This window comes from Peromyscus californicus, unplaced genomic scaffold, assembly GCF_007827085.1.
Source record: "Peromyscus californicus insignis strain IS unplaced genomic scaffold, ASM782708v3 Scaffold_6__1_contigs__length_162567912, whole genome shotgun sequence".
Taxonomy (NCBI): domain Eukaryota; kingdom Metazoa; phylum Chordata; class Mammalia; order Rodentia; family Cricetidae; genus Peromyscus; species Peromyscus californicus.
This window is the reverse complement of record NW_026294584.1, coordinates 35,260,524-35,275,294: the sequence shown is the minus strand read 5'-3', so window position 1 is coordinate 35,275,294 and position 14,771 is coordinate 35,260,524. Positions and strand designations below refer to the sequence as shown.

General features: G+C 40.2%; 1 protein-coding gene across 3 annotated transcripts in view; it reads right to left on the bottom strand.

The window, feature by feature from the left end:
• Positions 1–14,771, bottom strand: part of Cped1 (cadherin like and PC-esterase domain containing 1) — a 274,567-nt gene that overhangs the window by 207,272 nt on the left and 52,524 nt on the right. For all 3 annotated transcript variants that reach the window (XM_052721212.1, XM_052721210.1, XM_052721211.1), the window contains one exon: positions 6,830–6,936. In XM_052721212.1, coding sequence (XP_052577172.1) covers positions 6,830–6,936 — 107 coding nt within the window. The remainder of the gene's footprint in view (positions 1–6,829; positions 6,937–14,771) is intronic.

The window sequence follows — 14,771 nt, the reverse complement described above, 5'->3', positions numbered from 1 at the left end:
TAGAGTAGGCCTCCCTTCGTGGAATCACAAGTATAAATCAACTTTTAAATCCATGTCACTCTCCTTCTAGACATTCATTCATTCATTCTTCATTCATTCATTCATTCATTCTCTGTTACAAATCTTGTGATTATTTTCACCCATCACTGGAAATTGCAGTTTTAATTCATAGTCTTAATCTGACCAGGTGCCCTTGTTCACTCCAAAGTGATTGACAATTCTGCAACAACCACAACAAATGTGAAAGGAATTGTTTTGAATATGTTGTTTACACAAATAGGTCACAGTTCATAAGGTTTCAAATGACTTATTCTTCCCGAGTGAAGTTATTTATGTGTGCCATCAAGAATTCATGTGTTCTTAAGAATACTCATTGTGTTGGGCTGTCAAGACACGGCCTGAATACCTGATTTGAAAGTTTCTCTGATTGAGAAAACAGGCATTTGATGTCAGACTTCCTGAGTGTGAGTCCTTATTATCTCTTTTATTAGCTATGAGACCACAGACATCTATCTATCTATCTATCATCTATCTATCTATCTATCTATCTATGTATCTATGTATCTATCTATCTATCTATCTATGTATCTATGTATCTATCTATCTATTTATCATCTATCATCTACCTATTTATCTACTATCTATCTATCTATCTATCTATCTATCTATCTATCTATCTATCTATCTATCTATGGCAGGGTCTCTGTGTACTCCTATCATCTATGTCTGTCTGTTTGACTGTCTATCTATCTATCTATCTACCTATCTATCTATCTATCTATCTATCTATCTATCTATCTATCTATCATCTATCTATCTCTGCCACTGTGCCCTCTGCTGTAAAGACAGTGTACTAAGACATATGGAAGTGCTCAGAATGGTGGTAGGTGTACAGTAAAACCTCACAAGTGTTAACTACTGTTAGCTCTCATTCCATCACCACTGAATCTCCTGCTTAAATCTCCCCACCCCTACTGCCACTCAGCTAGTCTGATTCACCCTCATCTGGCTGAATCACTTCAATAACTGGCTTGCTTCCTTTGGTCATTGCTTCTGAAGTCCTTATTTCAATACAGTTGCCAGAGCAAAACCTGTAAAACTGCAATGGGACTGTTGTTATTCCTCTACTCAAAACCTTCCATCAATGCACCACTTCACCAAGAAGAAAATCTGTGATCCTTACAAGGGTCCCCATGACACACATAGAAGTCCCCACTCCAAGAACATGTGTCCCCTCTGCTCCTGCTACATTAACTTTCCACCTGTCACATGGGAATCCTTTGTGTTTGTAATTTTTATCTGAGCCACTGGCACCAGGACCTCGGGGTCTTCCAGGCTAGACTCAAATGTAGTGGGTAGCCATTCCAGCTTTGATCTGGAAGTTCCAACCCCCACTGAGGCTTGGGTAACTGTCACGCCTACAAGGCGGGGCCAAGAGAGGACACCGAAGACCCTCTCTTAGTTCCTAGCCCCTGGATGCTGGAGGTAGACCGAGCAGAGTTCTCCAGAGAACACCGCCGGACTGTGCTACACCTTTCCCAGACCCTGTAACCTATCCCTTCACTTGTAAGTTACCTCACAAAATAAACCTCCCTTTTAACTACGTGGAGTGGCCTTAATAATTTCACCAATACTCAAATGTCACTTTGGTCAGGCAGGGTTGAGATGAGATTTCTCTGTGTAGCCCTGGCTCTCCTGGAATTCACTCTGCAGACCAGGCTAGCTTCTAACTCAGAGATCTTTCTGCCTCTGCCTCCTAAGTTCTAGGATCAAAGGTGTGAGCTGCCATGCCCAGCTCAAATGTCACTTTCTTGATGGAACCCACCCTGCTCGTCTAAAGTTCAACAGCTATTTTTTTCTCTATTTTTTCCCTTGGTTCTTTTTGACATCTAACAAGGTCTTTTACTAGGACCTTTCCTTTACCTGTCTCCTGCTAAGGGTCTAATCCCCCCAAGAACAAGGATTTATATCTGTTTTGCTAATTTATATATACTCAGTGCCTACACAGGGCTCAGTACAGATGCTCAGTAACTGTAGAAATGACAAAGGGAGAGATGAGATAGTAAATGCACAAACAGATGAATGAATGTGTTGACAAAGTCAAAAATGAGACAACACATTCAACGAGGAAAGTACCCTGGGAGGTGGTGGCCTCCATCCTGATAAATGGCGTTAGTCTAAATTTAGTGTAAAAATAATCATCCAGGCAAAAAAAATATATATATATATATCCCACATAAGACTTTAGTTTTTAAATATAAGGAACTCAGACATGACACACTGATAGAAATAGATCTTCTTATAGAAGATTCACATATAATAATTATAGAAGAAATGGGGAAACAGAAAATCAACATTAAAAATAGATAATATTGATAACTGGTAAGATCCATGACTGGGTATTAAAATTGGTGTCCCAAAGTTGGCAGAAAAGCAAGGTATTTGCCTGGTGTCAAAACATCACATCCCAAATATTTACAAAGCTAGAGGAGAAGTAGTAGTTCCGCGGTGGAGAGAGGCAGCGGATCCCGCCTGCGCGGATGCCAAGACCGAGGAGCGCCACGTGTGTCCTGGCACTTTAAGCCACAGCAGATCTCTTCTGTGGCTGTCTCGGTTACTTTTCAATTGCTCGCTCTCACAAAACCGCACAGCCAAGGATCTTATAAAAGAAAGAGTTTATTGGGGGCTTACAGCTTCAGAAGGTCAGTTCATGATCTTTGTGGTAGAGAGCATGACAGCAGGTAGGCAGGCATGGGGCTGGGGCCCTGGGTGAGAGCTCACACACTGATTCCCACTGTAGAGGGCGGGGAGAATGAGACCAGGCCTAGTGTGGGCTTTTGAAATCTCAGAGCCTGCCCACAGGGATGTACTTCCCCCAACATAGTCACACCTCCTAGTCTTTCTTAAGCAGTTACACAAACCGGGAGCCAAGTATTCAAATGTGTGAGCCCTTGTAGGCCATTCTCATTCAAACAACCACAGTGGCATTCTTTCAAAAACTCCATAATTTTGTGAGAAAACGTCAAATAAATCCAATCCAGGCACATTCTACTAAACACTTAACCAATTTTCTTCAGAATGTCTGTTCCATTAAGGGAAAAAGGACTGAGAAACACCCAGACTGGGAGAGAACAGAGACAGGCTGAAACTGCATCTAAGAAGGGTGTTTGACTGAATCCTCGAAAAGAGAAATAACATAAGTTTAAAAAAAAAATCTAAGCATTGCCTGTAATTCTGTGAATAGTTTTAATTGATGCTAAGTTATTGTTCTTGATAAATACATCATGATTATTTTTGTTAAGCTTAGAGCAAGGTGAGTAAGAGTACATGGGGAAATGCTATACTAATTCCATAATTTTCTGTATGCCTAAAACTGTTCTTGAAATTTAAAAATATGGAGATGTAATCTCAGCATACTAGACACTGCACTTCGTAACTATTCCCCATCCCACCCCACCCCCCACACACAGCATCTCTGCTATTCTTCTTGGTTCTGCCTCTTTACAAAGTTTCCTGTGACTTTCATGAGAATGTAAAGCTGGTGTCTAACGCCTTCATATTTTAGTAAAAGACACCAAAGTTTACAAAGATTAGATGTGACCGAATCCTTTAGGTGATGTGTGACAGAGTAGGAGTTTGTCATGAAAGGCCTTGGTCCTGGGCTACCTTGGTCCTAGGGTTTCTCAGCTCTGACACTGTCAGCATATGGGGCTTCATTACTCTTAGTTGTGAACATTACCCAGTATTAGCAGCATCCTTGGTTTTGACCAATAGGTGATCATAACACATTTTTCTCCTGGTTGTGACAAGTCAAAAATGTCTCTAGATATTGTCAGGGAGACAAAGCCCCTCCTTGTTGAAAAATCACAGAGATTGAGAGGATTGAGAAAGGGCATTCCAGGAGAAATGGAGAAAAAGAAGGAGGAGAAGTGGGAGGAGGGAGGAGGAGGAGGGAGGAGGAGAAAGGTATATGACAAAAACCAGGAGAAAAGCATGTGACAAAGCCAAGCAAAGGCGTTTAAAGAAAGATAACTGGTTATCACTTAGTATTATACTGGAGTTACATGGAGGTAGGGGAAGGGTACTATTGGGCATGCTCTGGGCACAGAGAACCTCTGATGGCTAATTGTGTTAAGTACTCACTGTTCTGTTCTCCAGACCTCTCCTCCTGCTGTTCCCAGCAGGCTAATTTTTATGGATGGCCTCACAGATATTCTTGCTTCTTGATTAACTGCTGTGTTGGACCAATGAGAGCAACTGAAGAGGAACTGGAGGGCTGGAAGAGAGCAGTTTCTTATCCTCTCTGCAGGCCTGTGGTAGGGTACACTACTTCCCATTCAGTTAACAACAACCTCCCACCCCCCATCCCTCGCAGGAGCCAAGTGGATGTCTTGGCTCCTGCTCTCAGTAGCTCAGGGCTGCATTCTTCCTTCTGTATACCTCTCTTGTGACCAGGAGTGGTAAAAATCTTGGGCCTTTGCTAGTTCCTAGGGGCCCCGCCATCTTTTTCTTGTTAGTGATTCTTCCACCCTGTCCAATCTTCTGTTTGGTTCTTTTGTTAGTTTCTCTGCAGTTTGCCCTTCTGAGGATGCTGATGCTGAGACACAGGGTTGCAGACTAAACAGGGATTATATGCTTTAGCACTAGAGTACATTGTAAAAGGAAAGAAGAGGGAGGGCTTGAGGATGAAGGCCAAACTTTAATCTAAGAGGTGAATGAGTAGTTGATCATACTTATAACTGACAGGATATGGCTATGGAGCTTGAATTTGAGTCATCCGTGGGGCATCCAAGACAGGTGGACAGGCATGTGAGAGCCTGAAGCCCGGGAGAGTGTTCTGAAGGTTAGGTGCAGGCTTGAGGATCTTTAACTAAAAATGGTAGTTGAAATTTGGGTAGTGGTGTTATAAAGCATAGACTGAGAAATTGTGGTGAAAACAGACATGGAACGGCTGTGGTTACATGTAGAGACCCTAGGCTGGTGAAAGAAAAAGAAAGAGGAAGAGGGAAAGAGAAGGTGGTGAAGAGGAAGAAGTAGGAAGAGGAAGGGGGAAGAAGGATGAAGAGAGGAAATGATTACAGATATACAAAGGTCTCAACACTGGGGCAGGAGTGTGTGTGTGTGTGTGTGTGTGTGTGTGTGTGTGTGTGTGTGTGTCTGTGTGTGTGTGTGTGTGTCGTGTGTGTGTGTGTGTCTGTGTGTCGTGTGTGTGTGTGTGTCTGTGAACAGGAAGACTTTTACAAGTTCTAGAACAAGCCTAGACTACATATATTGAGTTCAAGGCCAAGCCTTGACTTTGTAAAAACAAAAAAATCTAAGGAACAAAAAAACCCAACCCAAAAGAATGTGCTTAGCCTAAAGGCCTAAGAAGTAAAATGTTACAAGAAAGAATTAGAAGAAAAATGAACTTGTTTAGACCTTCCTTGCTATTGTGTCACTGGGGTAGGCTCCTGCAACTTCAACTAGGAGATAAAAACCAACTTGGTTTTGGCACTTTCCTCCCAGACTTGTTATAAGCACCAACAGTATGTAACTTGTCTAGTATAATCACTAGCACATGGGATAAGTTTTCGCTCTATCATCACTTATAAACATTCACACAGCGTAGACAGTAAATACAGAATTTCGATTTTGGGTTGAGAAAGTATATTACTCTTTTTGCAATTCAATTTGATGTTCCAGTTTCGTTTCTGTTGCTGTAATAAAACACTGCCACCAAAAGCAACCTTAGGAGGAAAGTGTTTATTTCAGCTTACACTTCCAGGTCACTTCCTGAGGGAAATCAGGGTGGGAACTCAAGCAGGACAGGAGCTTGAAGCAGAAACCGTGAAGTAATGATGCTGCTTTCTGGTTCACTCTCTGGCTAGCTCATGGGCTTATGCTCAGCTGGCTTTCTCATACAACTCATGACCAGCTGCCTAGTGATTCTGCAGCCTGTAGCCTACAGGGCTAGGACTGCCTATATAAATTAATATTCAAAATAATCCCTTGCAGACATGCACAGTGGCCAGTCGGACCCAGACAATTTTTCACTCAAGGCTTTCCTCTTAGATGACTCTAGGCTGGTTCACCATGGCAACTGAAGCTGACTAGGACATATGCTAAGTTTGAAAAAAATCAGTACAATGATATAGAAAATATTTTCCTGCTATGGATCAATGAATTGAGGATAAGCAACATCCAATAAGCTACATAATTCTAGGTAAAGTTCGTGTTTTGTTGAGTTAAAAAAAAAACTATAAGAGTTCAAGCTGGGGCAAATTATACTAAAATAAAAAACAAAATCTGGTTCTAATTATAAGTTGAATAATAAGATATGGTGTTACCTGTCGTATCTTCAACGACCCCAGAGATTCATTGGGCAAAGGCTAGCCACTGACTTGTTTGTTATGGGGACCTGGTGAAATATTTGGGAAGTGTGGCTTCAGTAGAGAAAGTTAGACCTTTGGGAACAAGCTGTTGAAGGAGATATTGGGACCCTGGTGGTTTCCTTCCTTGGTGTCCTTGCTTCCTGGATATCATGAGGTGAACACTTTCCTTTCCTACACACCTCACTTCATGATTATGGCCTTAGAACAGGCACGAAGTCAGCAAGGCCCATGACCCTGGCCTCAAACTCTGAAACTGTGAGTGAAATGGCTGGTTTGTCCTAGCATTCTGTCACAGTAGCAGAAAGTTAATTAACTCTTTTTGAAACTTTCACCAAACATACAGTGGTTCCAAGTTTTCAAGAATTAAAAAACAACAACAATATATGGACCAAAAACCTTTCATTTTTAATAATATCCCTAGACTTGATAAACTGTGTTTATACTTTGACAGTACTTACCTTCTGATGTAGACTTAGCTGACACATGTGCTCTCTGGGCAAGCAGGGTTTCCCACCAGCTTCCCTGGAAGGCAGGCAAATGAACAGATCCCAGGAGTTCAAATCACCTAAAAACATTAACAACATTTAGCTTCTTCCAGTAAGGGATGCAATTACTCACACACTAAAACACAAGTAACACTGTTTATAGCAAAATGCTAACATTCAGAATAACTAAAATTCAACTTTGTCTAATTCAAAAGCTTAGTTGGCATCTTAGGTTTAACATTGTAACCTAGAGAAAATTCAGGTATGGAATATGAATATCTACAAAATTCTTTTGAAAACTAAAATTAGAATATATATAAAATATCTTGGTCTTTTAAAAAAAGTTCATAAGACTTCTTACAAAGAGAATATGCTAGGCAGAAAGTAAAATTAATAAAAATTTCAAAGATTTCATGAAAAATGAATCTGTGGTCTAGTTGCAGATACTGGAGTGGAGTTGAAAACACAGAACATGATATGAACTGAAGCAACTAATATTTCAGCTTTTATCGAGGACAAAATCTTTTGCCAATGAGTCATATGAGCCTGCCACAATAACTTGTCAACTTAGAAGAGTGAATTCTGGCTCATAGGTTACCAGTTATGGGCATATATGAGTTGATTTTCATTTATTCTTCTCTGTGTGTATTTATGTGATATATGTGTGTATGGCATATGATCACGAGTGTGTGTGTGTGTGTGTGTGTGTGTGTGTGTGTGTGTGTGTGTGTGTTTCCTACTCCATCACATTCCATCTTATTCCTTCAAGGCAGGGTCTTGCACTCAACCTGGAGATACACCCATAGCCTGAAAGACCCAGTGGTCCTCCTGTCTCTTTCAACACAACACAGTTTTACAAGCATGAGCGATCACCTCCCACTTTCCTTTCATTGGAGAGTGCAGGTGCTGGGCGCATCAGAACTCAGTTCCTGTCACTTGCGTGTTAAATGTTCTTATCATTGAGCCATGTCTCCAGCCCATTCATTTGTTACTTTCTTCCATCTTTTTTTTTTTTAAGTCAACATGCTTTAAATGGAATTGGCACTTTAAAAATATTTGTCCCTGTGCCTCCTCCAACCATGGTCTCAACATCTCTGGCTCATACAATCCCTCCTCTCTCTCTCTCACCGCCAATTAGACTACCGGAGCTCCACCTGGGGCTCCGTCTTAGTGCATGAGCTGACTTTTTGGAGCCTGGGGCCTATGCTGAGACACTTTGCTCAGCCTTGGTGTAATGGCTGAGTCTGCCAGGTTGGGCTGACTCCCCAGGGGAGACCTTGCCTTGGAGGAGGTCGGAGTCGGGGATGGATTGGGGGGAGGGCTGGAGGGGAGGAGGGAAGACGGAGGGGGGGGGGGATCCGTGGCTGATATGTAAAACTAAGTTAATTATAAAATAAAAATACTATAAAAAATATTTGTTGAATGGAGAATCCCTGATGTAAATAGTAAATGCATCACCTCTCAGAGGAAACCAAACAACCGAAGAAATGTATTTTAATTGTTAATGATATAGGTAATAACAAAACAAGTACATCCAAATAGTCAAGATGGAGTGAGACACAACAAATACACCAGCAGGGCTTGAGAAATTGTCCCATCTTTTTGTTTTGAAAATTAGCTTTAAAAATATTTTCTGTGCACATTGTCTCCTTTGTGAATCCTGAGACAAACACAGATGCCACCATTTGTCTCCTCCGTCGTCACCCATAATGGCTTCTAAAGAGCTTGGGAAGGCCACCAGCTTGTTTACAGGCCTCTCTCTCTCTCTCTCTTTTTTTTTTTTGCCCAGGAGAATTTCTCATGTAGAAACATAACGCTTCCAAAGACGAGCTGAACAAATGAAAGAACTAATAAGGGAGAAGAATCTATAATTAGTAGTGAAATTTCACTCTTTGCCAACCAAGTACTTTTCATTTGACAAGCTCCGTGCAGTCTGAACTATGTGTTATGGTTTGGGCCGTCTTATTGCCAGAAGGGAAGAGTTCCTGGCAAACAACGTGATCTAAACAACTGAAGTCAAGCTCTCATCCCACAACTGTGCTGTTGGCTCGTTCATGAAGATGCTGAAAGACAGCAGAGCAGTACAAAGGGGCAGCGGTGAGTTCAGCAGATGAGCCGGAACTCAGAATCCCATCCATGCAATAACAAGCAAGCCTCAGGCTTGGGAGATGGAGACGCTGTCTGTATGTACTCTCACTCTGAAGGCAATTTCAGACCAATTCCTGGAGCTAAAACCAAATACAGCACAATGCTTCCAATCCTGTATTTTGAACAGGCAATGGGTTTTGTCAGCCAACATCTTTTGATTTGAATTCAAAGAGAAATACAATGCGATTTTATTTCATGTCAAGTCTAGTTCAGGAAATAGTGAAACCCTAGAAAAAAAGTCTCCTGTCATAAGATCCCCAAATAAATATTTTAAGAAGATAAGGATTTGCAAAGAGAGAGGGATTTCAAATTAAGAACTACATTGTTTGGTTCTTAAAACCAGAGTGTATTTTGAATTCCTCTGAGGTGTGCCTCCTTTCACTTTGGCAAGCACACACACACAGCTAGAGTTGGTAGAAAGAAACACACATTTCAGTCATAAACGTTTAAAATTGAGAAACACATTTAAATAATTCAAAGGAATTCATTAAGAACTTTCAATGAGCAGAACTTTGCCCTGGGTATATGAAAGAAAATAGAAAGAAAAAAACCAGGCAGTAAGTGCTCTTAGCAATCTATCTGAGGAATCTAAAACATTAAAAAGACTTGAGGATAATTTATGAAATACCACATAGTCTCTTGGCATTAGTAAGGTGACCCTTCATCCCTCAAAAATATTCAATTAATATTTTAACTTAAAAATTAATAATTCAAAAAAGGCTCAGAGCCCTTCAATGTTCTTTTTAAATGAAGTAAAATATAACAGGAGTTTCAAGAGATGTCTTCATATGCTTCTTCCCTAATTATTGCTACCAAAGTCTAAATAGCACTGATGGTTTTGGTTCAAAATCCCTTTCTTTAGCTGAATTCTATGCCAACCTTCCACACCTCTGTAAGTTAAATATTTAGTAATATTTTCACTTTCTCTACATTTCTTTCTGGGGCTTCTTGCTACCCTCCCCAACTTTTCAAAGCAAAGCTCTATTTGTTTCAGAAGACAATACACATTCAAACTTGACCACAGATACTCAAGAGCCATGTTGAAAAACAGAAACTTTGACTATAGAGCAAAGGATATTTATTCACTAATTAAGTACACCACTTTTCCAAATTAGCTTTGGAGCATTTCAGATACAAATTTAGTCCTTAATAAAATATCAAACTAGTGTAATATTTGGGGGTCTTGGGGACCACCATCCACTAGAGGACAGTATAAGCTACTAGCAGACACATGCACAGCAATCCACAGCAGAGCTTACAATTGGGAGGCACGGGAGTAAGTCCAGCCCTTGAATGTATTGTGTTTGGCCAGGACAGGAGGTAGATACTTGCCAAAGACAAATGTCAGCAGAATCACACTTTAAAAACCAGATTTCAGTCACTTTTGTAAACCCTGGTAATACTAGGTCTACATCTTGCAAGGCATCAACGACTTCAGGGAGGTTCCCAGGGGTTCTCCACATGGCCCTAAGGCTGCCTTCCTCTGCACCTAGCATCAGTGGTTTTAGTCCTGCTGTAAAATACTGGTATGTTCATATTGCATTAATCAGTCATTTGACAAAATGATATTCGTGTTTTAACTTTTAATGAATTAAATATGTTCATTAGCTAAGCTGGTTTTGTTGAAAGGTCTTAGGGAAATTGATATGTGGTCAGTTTGGTGGCAGAGAGATATCTGGATCTCCCTTTGATGTCTAGATCTAGCATGTCTGCCACAAGGATGAGAATGCCTACTCTAATTCCAACTGCATTTTATTGGCTGCATTAAAAGCTGATAAGGAATAAAGTATGACCTTGGTCTTTCTTCCTCCTGGAGCCTGGAAACACCAAGAGAGAATTTAGTGCTGGAATTCCAGGTCTAAATCCATGTTCTTGACATGAGTAGCCCCTCAAAAACCAGGGAAGCAACAGAGAACATAGCTTCTCATACCATGTACCTATTCACTTGTGTAGTACTTGTGACAACTGTGTGGGCTAGAAACAAGGACTGTACATACTTTAGAATTAAAGACAGACAAACAAACACACAAAACAAACAAACAAACCAACCAACAACAAAACTTATCTACCTTTGGTCTTTTTTAGTTACTACCTAGTACGTCTATTGCCCTCTGGGAACTGGAAGGAAAGAATGACCACAGCAGTTATAATCAGGCACCCTAGATCCTCACAGGGCACTAAGCCCGTTATTAGCAATGCTGCTGGAGAATGAAGTCAGTTAAATCTCCCTATGCGAAATGAACTAGTCCTCAATCACACATGTACTCAGAAATCACAAGTAGTAACTTGGCTTCCACCTAGTTTCAAAAATAAATCTCTTAAAGTTCCACAGACTATTTTTTAGGTGACTAATATTCTTTTCTCATCACAATGAAACCAGAGCCCCATAACTTGGACTAGCCAAGGTCTTAAATAGAGAGGTCATAGGGTAAAGTTCTAGAAAAAAACAGGATGTGCATGTCCCATTCTCCAGCTCAAAATTACAAAAACATGAACACTCTGCAGGCACCTCCTCCCAACGAGCACGATGCTGCCTACACTGGTCACTACCACATCACCAAAGGATTGGCTGTGGGAGATGAAGTTGTCACATACAATATGAGAAGGAGGTGTGAGGTTCACAATTATTAATTCACACATAAGTAAACACTCTGTACAGTTCATTTCCTTCTCAAAGTTTGCTCAGAAAGCAGTTGACATCTCAATTTTAAAAATGATTTTTTAATTTTATTTATTTTTTTTAAACCATCATCTACCCTAAGGAACGAGGCTGTCTTCAGAACATTTCCGTCTCCCACAGGCAGGCTGCCATGAAAAGCAAACAATTGTTTCCTGGTTCACAAATAACTTCCCTCATTGATAAAATCTGCAGAATCAGTAATACAACCCAGAGTGTAGAGCACTGTGAGATAGCGCCATTCATGCTAACGCCATTTGGGTAGAACTCCACGTACCAGAAACAACAAAACAAACAAGCAGAAACCCAAATGATATTTCATCTATTCCTGCTCTATTTTTCTTCATAGTATTTATCACCTCCTGTTATGTAGTCCCTTAATATCTGTCTTTATCCATTTGTTATTATTTGTTGGTTAGTTGGCCTTGGTTTGGTTTGGATTGATTTGGTTTTTTGAGACAAGATCTTGTTACACAGCTTTTGTGGGTTTTGAACTCAGCCTCCCGAACGCTGAGTTTACAGACATCTATCATCTCTCCCAGCATTTCCCCTATTTTGAATATGAGCTCAGGAAAGCAGAGACCGCACCTATTTTATTACAGTCTCCATATCTATCTAGTGTAATATTAAAGAAAATATGCTCTACATTTGTTAACTGAACGTGTGCAGCAGAAAAGTAATTAGAACTCAATCGAAAGTCAACCTACTCCCTGTGTTTAGTCTCCAGCAAGGCAAAAGTAAAGTAAAATATAAAATAAAATGAATAGCAAAGATAGGCCCAGGCAGAAAGATGTCTGAGTAGAAACAGTGTTTATTGAGCAAGCACTGTTTGGTTCCCTGACATCCACATAGTAGCCGGGCAAGGCAGCACACACCTATAATCCCAAGCACTTAGCAAGGAGACACAGGCAAACCCCTAGAGCCAGCCTAACCAAATTGGTGAGTTCTAGACTCAGAGAGAGACCATATTTCAAAAAATAAGGTAAAAAGTCTTGAGTAAGACATCTAACATTGAACTCTGGGCTCCAAATGCAAGCATGAACACACACTGAGATCCATACATACACATACCTACCCACATGGACCCACACCCACATATGTCGTACAGAAGCAGGAAGAAAAGGAAGGCAGGCAGGCAGGTGGGCAGGAAGGAAGGATGTAAGGAATAAAGGATGGAAGGAAGGAAGGAAAGAAGGAAGAAAAAAAGGAGGGAATGAAAGAAGAAAAAGTCAACATTCTGAAATGCTATTTTAAAAATGGAAAAATTCTGAGAAAGACAGTAGTCTTTTTTTTTTTTTTAAATTGGGCATTTCTTTTTTTTTTTTCTTTTTTTTTTCTTTTTTTTTTATTAATTTATTTTGCAATACAATTCAGTTCTACATATCAGCCACGGATTCCCTTGTTCTCCCCCCTCCCGTCTCCCTCACCTTCCCCCCAACCCCCCCCCCCCCCATTCCCATCTCCTCCAGGGCAAAGCCTTCCCCACAGACTGAGGTCAACCTGGTAGACTCAGTCCAGGTAGGTCTAGTCCCCTCCTCCCAGGCCGAGCCAAACAATCCTGCATAGGCCCCAGGTTTCAAACAGCCAACTCATGCAATGAGCACAAGAAGCACCCAGGCAGTGGGACAGTAGTCTTTTGAAAAACATATTAATAAGTATTTTGGTTCTTAGCTACTATGGATTAAAGAAGAGAAGTAAAAAAATGAAAGAAAGAGTTAACTAACTTCCAAATGCCTTAAATATAGAAAATTCTTCTATGAACACTCAGAAAAAACAGACTTAAAATCTATGACTTGGAAGGCAGACTTATACCTGAGTGTCTAGGGCAGTGGTTGTCAACCTGTGGTTCATGTTGTGAGATAATACTTTTGTACACTGTGAGGATGTGTCTTTGCCAAGGTGACTTATGATTGGTTTAATAAAGAGCTGAATAGCCAATAACTAGACAGGAAAGGATAAGTGGGATTTCTGGGAAGAGAAAGGAAGAGGAGGAATCTAGGCATGGGGATTTTGCCAGCAGACTTGGAGCAAGTCAGACATGCTGTACTAAGGAAAGATAAAAGCCACACAGCAGAATGTGATTGATAGAAGCAGGTTAATTTGAGTTATAAGAGCTAGCTGGAAACAAGCCTAAGCTAAAGGCCAAGCTTTCATAATTTATAATAATTCTCCATGTCATTTTTTCATTAGGAAGGTTGAGAATCTCTGGTCTAGGGTACTTAGCTACCAGATCAAAACCTCATTCTCTCATTCACAGTATTCGGCTATAATATTACCTAAAAACATGACTAGAATATTTTGTAAAGTTGGTTTTCCTTTAGGGTGAGGTATTAAAGGTATTTAATTCTGTTCTGTGCATTCTTCTTGGCCATTTGTTTAGTTTGTTTTCTTTCTTTATTCTGTGCTAGGAGTCAAACTGGGTATGCTGTACTTGTAGACAAGTGCTCCACCACTGTACTACATTCCTAGCCCAAGATGGCTGCCCTTTAAATATTTACAGTATCTCTTTATAATATGTAAAACTAATTCACCATTCTCTCTAAATTGTTCTTCTTTTTATAACTAAGTTGTAAAATTCTTGCTAAATAACAAAATCTTACTTTCTCTGTATCTAGCCTGTCCTGGTGATGGTATTACACTCATAGGCTCATTTAAAATTTGTTGATATATTAGGGTCTAGACTTGATTGTATCTCAGTACTGATTATGTTCAAGTATCTATAACTTCTCTCCAATCTCTCAAGTTGCATAAACCAATTCTCTATTCTACACACTCAACTTGATTTATCTACAGATCAGTAACAGATCTCCCATAATTAACTTTATTCAGTGCCATTCTATAGAGAAGAGCTATTCATCTTACAGTCTCTAATTCAGACTTTGTAGATGCTGGTAGCTGTTTCTGGGTTAAAGATTTCAGCATTTAGCATTAATTTTAAGGCAGGCATTTGAACGGGAGTTTGTTATCCTTAAAAAATTGTACAACATGATCATGAAATCTAATCCAATCTGGTTTTTCACCCCAGGAGTCTGGCCATAGGTATTTGCTCTGGCACCATATCTCTTTAGAGCAGATGATGGAACCTCTGTG